The sequence below is a fragment of the Narcine bancroftii genome, unplaced genomic scaffold, assembly GCF_036971445.1.
Source record: "Narcine bancroftii isolate sNarBan1 unplaced genomic scaffold, sNarBan1.hap1 Scaffold_118, whole genome shotgun sequence".
In the NCBI taxonomy this organism is placed as follows: Eukaryota; Metazoa; Chordata; class Chondrichthyes; order Torpediniformes; family Narcinidae; genus Narcine; species Narcine bancroftii.
Genome location: NW_027211853.1, coordinates 31,034 through 38,581, shown reverse-complemented (window position 1 = coordinate 38,581; position 7,548 = coordinate 31,034). Strand labels below are relative to the sequence as shown.

Sequence of the window (7,548 nt, the reverse complement as noted above, 5' to 3'; positions counted from 1 at the left end):
CATTACTGAGAGGGAATGTCATTCCCACAGACCCAATTTCTGGTGGACTTTTACAATCAGCTCTGACCATTTTTTTGTTGCATGCCTCGGCCTCTCCAAGCCAGATCCCCGACACCTTCAGGTAGTCAGATCTGACTGTGAAGAGGACAGCGGACTGATTTACCAAGGTGCATTCCTCGCTTTTGATCCAGTTTACCCTGGAACATAGATTTGTATACTTCCTGGTCCAGCCACTTACAGACTTGTGTACAACTCAGCCGTTCTCCCAGAACTGGGGGGGTCTCTGCACTGTCCCTATCTTGCAGATCTGGGGTCTCTACACAGCTCCCTGTCTCCTGATATTGTTGTTTTGTTCTCCACCAGTCCCACAACACAACCCTGACCCCTGGACGGAATGTAGAGGTACAGAGGGATCAGTGAAAATATGGGTAGTTTTGCCAGGGTGGGGTCCATCCAGGAGCCTGATAACAGCAGGGAACCCGTGGAAGTGGATGGAGGGCATTCGATGGTGCACCAGCAGGACACTGCTGAGGGCGCGGATTCCCTGGGGCTCTCGAAGGTAGAAGGCACAGCTTATTCCAATAGTTTAGGTGAGGCAGGATCCAAATTAGAGCTGGCGCAGGTCATCAAGGGTTGAAATAACAGGTGCCTGGAACTGTCATGAGGATACTAAGGGCTGGTAGAGGTAAGTAAGGAGGGGGTAGTTGTGTTCCGACGAGGGATTGCTGAGTGAGAGGCCACATGGATGGGACTTTGAGACAAGGGGCCTCTGATTGTACAGGGATGGGGCCTGTAAATAGACCCGCAGACATCCAGCACACAGCATCTTTGACCCACTACCATCAGGAAGGAGATATGGAGGAACAAAATCAGGCTGCCAGACAGGGAAATAACTTCTTCCCACAGGCCGTGAGATTGACAATGTAATGTGAGTTGAATGGGTCCGTGGAATGAAAAGGTTGACAGGGATATGGACTGTTTGCAAGCAGCTTGGCCATCAGAAAAGACGGGCTGAAAGGACTGTTTCGGACTTGTCTATCTGGACCAGTCTTTTGAGTTGAATCCTTAAATAATTCATGACAGGCTGGACTATCATTTTAGATGGAGATTTTAGATTGACACATGCAGCCCAAGAACAGGCCCTTTCAGCCTATGAGCCACAACCACTCAATTACACCAATGACCTACAACCCCCTGTACGTTTTAAATGGTGGAAGGACCAGGACCAGCAGACACGGGAATAACGTACAATTCCCCACAGACAGTGTCAAATTCAAACCCGGCTCAATGGCCCCTTAACAGCGTTGTTCAAACCGCGACGCTAACCTTGCTACTCTCAATGATTCCCAGGGTTCTTCCTCCTACTTTCCATGGGCTGCGATTGCTTCCAATTCCAGTGCCCTTGTTTCCCTGAGACTCTAACCCCTGCCCAGTGACTCTGTCCCTAATGCCTCTCCCTGGACAGATGATCACCAGTCTCTCCTGGCTCTCACCCAATCTTTCTTACCCAATTCCACCACCTACAACCCCCTCGTCATGGCCCACCCACTCGCCCACAGGGTCAAGGGTAACAAGGTGGGGGGAAGGTCCAGCCTGTAGTCACAAAGCTTGTCGAAGAACAGGTGAGAGCAGGAGTCCTGGGGAAAGAGGTGAAGGGCAGTGTGTACTGTAGTATCCACCTTCACAGGGTCACAGCCTCCAGGGTGGGGGGAGAGAGAGAACTGGCTCAGATGGGACAGATGTCCCGGTGCCAAGGGTCAGCGAATTCCCCAGCTCAGTGAAGGTCTGGGACACTGCCACCGGCAAGGAGACTGGACCACTGTCCTCCCCACATCTCCACCATCTGGGGGTCCCAGGAGCAGCTCAGGTTCCAAGGCCTGTCAGTGTGGGAAGGGGGGAGGTTCGGGAACTGGGGTGGGGCAGTTCTGAATGGTGATCGAGATGATCGGTCCAGTGGGAGGACAGACATGACAGACATGAGGGCTGGGGCTTCAGGACAGATCCCGTGGGGAGGAAGGAGCTTTGGGGACCTGACGGTGGGGGACAATGGCTTTAGAAATGGACCTGGTGGGGGTCAGGGGCTTTGGGGAGAGACCAGTGGGTTTGTGGGAGGACCTGTCAGGCAAAAGAATTAGTGACAGACCACGTTGGGAATGGCATTGGGGATGGACTCAGCAGGAGATGGGATTTTGATGGACCCGGCGGGGATGCGTTTGGGAATGGATCTGGTGGGGGATGGTATTGGGATGTATCAGGTGGGGGATGGTATTGGGGTTGGACCTGGTGGGGGACAAGATTGGGGATGGACCCAGCGGGGGGTGGGATTGGGGATGGACTCGGAGGGAGACAGGATTTTGGATAGACCCGGCATGCACAGAATTGGGGATGGACCCGGTGGGGGACGGTATTGGGGACAGATCCAGCGGGGGACGGTTTTGGGGTTGGACCCAGCAGGGGACGGGATTGTGGATGGACCTGGCAGGGGATGATATTGAGGATGGACCTGGCGGGGTCAGTTTTGGAGATAGACATGCTGGGGGATGGACCCGGTAGGGGACTGCCCATTGATTCCGTCTTCAATGCCTCACACCAGCCGGATGATCACCGCTCTCTTTCCCAGGTCTAACCCAAACTTTCTTACTCCAATTCCACCACCTACAAACCCTTGACATGTCCCACCCACTCACCCACTTGGCCAAGGGTAACTAGGAGGGGGAAGCTCCTGGCTGTGGGCACACAGCTCGTTGAAGGACAAGTGGGAGCAGGAGTCCTGGGGAAGAGGTAAAGGGCAGTGTGTACTGTAGCAGCTAGCTGAACTGGGCCACATTCTCTAGGGTGGTGGGGTGAGAGAGAGAGAGAGAGGACTGGCTCAGATGGGATAGATATCTGTGTGCCAAGGGTCAGGGGATTCCCCAGCTTTGTGAAGGTATGGGGCACTGCCAACGGGAAGGAGATGGACCACTGCCCTCCCCACATCTCCACTGTCTAGGGGTCCCAGGATCAGCTCAGATACCAAGGCCTGTGGGTGGGGGAAGGGGAAGGTTAAAGAACTTTGGTGGGGTAGTTGTGATGGGTAATCGATTGGAGAGGGTCCCAGTGAGGGAACTGGTCTGGTGGGAGGACAGACCTGATGTTGGGCCTTTGGATACAGGCGAATTGGCATGGGGGACGGGGACAGGGACTTTTGGCTGGGCATGTTGTGGGACAGGGGCTTGTTGAAAGCCCTGGTGGGAGACAGGAGCTCTGGAGACGGTCCAAGCAATGGGTGGAGCATTGGGGATGGGCCCAGTGGGGAATAGGGGCTTTGTTGACAGGCCTGACAGTATTTTGCGGATGATCTCAGCAGGGGGAGGGGTTTGGGACAGGCCTGGTGGGAGATGAGGGCTTTGGAGAAGGGACGGGTGAGTGACAGGGGACAGTATTGGGGAAGGACCCAGAGGACAAAACCACCCCTGGAGCTTTGGTTTACCTCGGGTCACTCACCTTGGCCCACGGACGTGCTTTGATCTGCGGGAACCTGAATTCGGTGCAGTTTGGGTTCATCTCCCGGATCTGCTCCCTGGTTGAGGTCCCCAACACCTGTTGGGACAGAAACCACCTTCCCTACTGGCTCGAGGTGGGGGGAGCAAGAGGGAGACAAGGGGAGGGAATGCAGTGTATGCCTACCAGGTCCGGGACATGGGACAAGCCCTAGAACTGGGATGGTGGTGAAGGCTGAAACCTTAGGGGCATTTAAGAGGCTCCGAGTCACGTGGATGAAAGAAAAATGGAGGGTTATGAGGGAGGAAGGGGTTAGTTATTTTTATTTTGGTAGGAATACATTGGTCGGCACAACATCGAGGGTCGAAGTGCTTGTAGTGTGCTCTCGTGTTCTATGTTAAACGTGTCCTGTCAGTCTTTCAGCAAGCGGATATGTCGGGGAGGGACCGCTGCCGACTGGCACATTCCAGGCTGCAGGGGTACATGCTGAGGGATGCACGGAGGCTTGGCGTAGCCAACACGAAGGCACTATGGGGATGGATCATAATCCTTCCATAACTGTGCACTGAGAGGCTGAGACCAAGGGGAACTCCTCCAACAGCAGAGGGGGGCAGTAACCACAGGGTATCAAAGTGGTGGCAATGAAGGTAAACAGAGACGTATGCAGCAATGTGCAGTGAAGGGAATATCTGGATACAACAGGAGGAGGAGAAAAGACTTGGAATGGTCTTCCTCTTTGGAAATAATTTGTAAATAAAGTCAAGTTTGCGGGGTTGGGGGGAGGGGAAGAGAAAAGCCCTACTCAGTCAACTTTGCTTCATGAGATATATTCACCGATCCAGAAAATCTATTCTGCACCCACTCCAAAGTACAAGGTCAAATTTATTACCCTTGGATAGCACAAGTATGACCTTATAAAACAGAGTTCTTGGGGTAAACACACGCAAACACACAACCAAGCCCTCACACCAACAGACAAATGATACATGTGCAGCACGTCCAGAAAAATTACTCGATATTGATGAATAAATAGCAGAGTGGAGGAGTATTTGTACGAGCAGCTCATCAATCGTTCCACGTTCTCCCTGCCTGGAGGGAGAAGCTGTTCCTGGGCCTGGAGGTACCGGCTCTGAAATTCCTGGATCTCTTTCCCGACGGGAATAGCTGGATGATGCTGTTGGCCAGGTGAAGGGGCCCTCGATGATTTTGTCAATGATCATAGTGGATCACATTGATATTTGGGGTGGTGGGGGGCAGGAGGGTGTCCCCAGTGTTGCTCTAGGCCACTTTAGGTCCTGTGGATTGACTTCTGATATTTTGAAAAAAAATATTTATAAATAACATCCTCAAAGAATTCACACAATTAATAATAACACAAATCAAATATAAATACACGTGTCATAGTTAAAAGAAAGAACAAAGAAATCCCCCCCCCTCCCATAAACCATCCCATCTCCCGTCCATCCCCTTGCTAAAAGAAAAAGAAGAAAAATGAGGACAAGGGACCCCAACAGGAGAACCGGTTACTTTAACATTCCTTTTCAAAAACTGAGGCCTTAAGGAGAAAGGGAATGTTAGAACCACCCTTTGTAAATATGGGGTCCATTTTCTTCCACAATATATGGTTGTAGCGGCTTGCTCACCAGGACGAAAGCCAGTACACAAGATGGCTGACGAACGTGGTGACTGCACAGATCCTGCGGGAACCAATCATCTTGGCCCCAGGTGACATCCCGCATGGTGGGAAGCAATGAGCAATGGTGAGAACACCCACCAATCCGAGGCTGGCTCTGCCGTCTCGAAAGACCTGTCATCAGTAGCGGGAGAGTATATAAGCAGAGCTGCCAGTTCAACAAACCAGTCTTCGACTTCGACTTCATGGGTGTGTATCGTTCATTCCACACGTCACGGTGAGTGTGCAGGATATCGGTGCGAAGGAAGAGACTTTCACCATTGACTAACTCAAACCAGCACATCTGGACATTAGCAAACCGGACTCCACTCAGCCCCCACGATCCAGATATAGGCGACCGAAAGCAGCGAATAGCGCTCCAATCACTGGTTCTAGGGAGGTGGGGCATCATGCTAACTGGGATGCCACCCTGTACACAAGATGGCCGGTGAATGTGGCAACTGCACAGAGTCCACGGGGACCAACAACTTTCATCCCAGGGGACAATGCGCACGGCAGGAATTAAGAAGGAAGGGAACACCGACCAATTGGAGGCCGGCATGGATGTGACATCACTCCTGTCGACAGCAGCGGGGAGAGAATAGAAGCAGAGCAACCAGTGTAATAAAGGAGTCTTTGACTTTGATTTCTTGGGTGTGTGTCATCCTTTCCACCCATCACAGTAGCGCGCACGCTCCAATTTCACATCGAATGGTCTTGCTCATCTTACATCAGGAGTCATGTGTACAGTTTCCTTACCTGAAGCGTGATAAGTGCACAAAGATCGTCAGACTTGTTTCTGGGGTGTTTTAAGTGGGTGATAGGAGGAAAGTTTGAATATGGATCTCTTGGTCGTTGGTAAAAAAGGAGATGACCTGACAACATTATGAGAGGACACAGCAGCACGGATCGAGAGAGGATAATGCAAAGGAGCCGAACACCAAGTGTCACAATTTCCCAATAACCGATCGGCTGCTTGGACTTTAAGAAATGTCTTCAATGAAAATGTAATATCCTTGGAATTCTCTACCCTGTTGAAGGTTCATTTGAAATTAGGATCCATGGACATGTGATGAGTTTATTGCCATGCACATTCATAGAGGGATCATATGCATTGAAAAAAGTAGCTGACATTGAATTGGAAGCGGTAATAAATATGAAGGAAAGATTGAGAATAAATAGTCTCCCTTGCAGTTGGGGTACAATGTATTGCTTGAGATCAGAGGAATCCTGGAGCCAGGACAAAGTGATCCTGTGTTTCCCAAGGATTTGATTGAGTTGTTGGAGTAGTAAAAAGTGGAAGGGCCGAAGGGTCTTCTGCTTCTTCGACTGCTTGATTTCTGTCTTCTGATGCTGATTGGGTGCGCCTGTGTATTCGCTCGCTCGCTGATTGGTTGCTTCAGTTGCGCGAGCCAATGGGTTGATTCGGTGAGGCCGCTATTGGATTGGACGCTGAAGTCGGGTTGGATTGATGGGCGGGTTCGCGCCCTGATTGGCTCTTGCTGTAAGGAGGCGGGACATTTGCGGCGGCGTCGTCTGCTCGGCTCTGTCGCGTAGCCGCTGGTCCAACGGGACGAAGTTGGCGGCGGCGCCGGGACCTTCCTCAGCCGCGCGGTTCAGGGAAAGCGGGCGAACCGCAGCCCGCCGGGCCCAACCCGGGATCGACCGGCACCGGCGCGGTGTTTGGGTGGAGCCGAGGCGTCGGTGCGAGGCCTAATGGCGTCGACAGGGCGAGGCCGGAGGACGCTGAGTAACTGGCAGCGGGAAGGGGACGGGGGAGGGGCAAAGAGGAGACTTGCAAGTCTGTTTTCCGCATGCGCGGTGGGTTCGCGACGGATTTCGGTTCGCGCATGTGCGGCTGATACGCATGTCCAAACTGAGGGCCACGAACCGAATCCTTTTTGCAAGCGCAACCTGACGACTCGCGCATGCGCACAGAAATTAAGATGGCTGCCCCCCAGCCGATGGAGCCCAAGACGCTGAGTCGCAAAGTCAATCCGCACATTTTGGGTTTTACGTGTCCTGTGTCTGTTCTCGTTTGTCAAATCATTTGATTTTAATAATAGGCACTAAGACTTCAGGGCTCCTCGCACGGGGGATAAAACTCCGACTTGCGTCCATTGTGGGATCTGACTCCATTACGTTCGCAAGTCGGGGAGGAGCTGTCTTGGTCATTGGGTCGCTTAGGAAGGGAGGGAAAACCAATCCATTTTTCTTTGCTTCCCAATGCTCATAGAATGAGTCTGATTCCATCCGTTGTTCCTGTTGTTGTATCACATTCCTCATAAAGTTAGATGTTATTTTTTAAAGTTGACGAACCATGTGTTTAAAATGCATTGTTTCTCAGTTACTTGTCCGAATGCCTTGAAAAATATAGGGACTTTGGTGTTAACAAT

General features: G+C 51.9%; 1 protein-coding gene across 1 annotated transcript; it reads right to left on the bottom strand.

Annotated features, from left to right (window-relative positions):
- Nucleotides 1-4,397: 4,397 nt before the first annotated feature.
- Nucleotides 4,398-7,048, bottom strand: LOC138750338 (uncharacterized). The gene is made up of 2 exons (XM_069912415.1): nucleotides 5,124-7,048; nucleotides 4,398-4,789 (listed from the first exon to the last, which is right to left on the bottom strand). The coding sequence occupies exons 1-2, from the start codon at nucleotides 5,712-5,714 to the stop codon at nucleotides 4,769-4,771; spliced, it is 612 nt and encodes a 203-aa protein (XP_069768516.1). The 5' UTR covers nucleotides 5,715-7,048; the 3' UTR covers nucleotides 4,398-4,768.
- Nucleotides 7,049-7,548: the final 500 nt, after the last annotated feature.

Excerpts from the sequence above, each read along its gene's own strand:
- LOC138750338 (XM_069912415.1), bottom strand. The coding sequence starts at position 5,714 with ATGCCGGCCTCCAATTGGTCGGTGTTCCCTTCCTTCTTAATTCCTGCC. Across the intron at positions 4,790-5,123 it reads GTGTACTGGCTTTCGTCCTG|AAGTCAATCCACAGGACCTA; the intron begins GTGAGCAAGCCG and ends TCAAAATATCAG.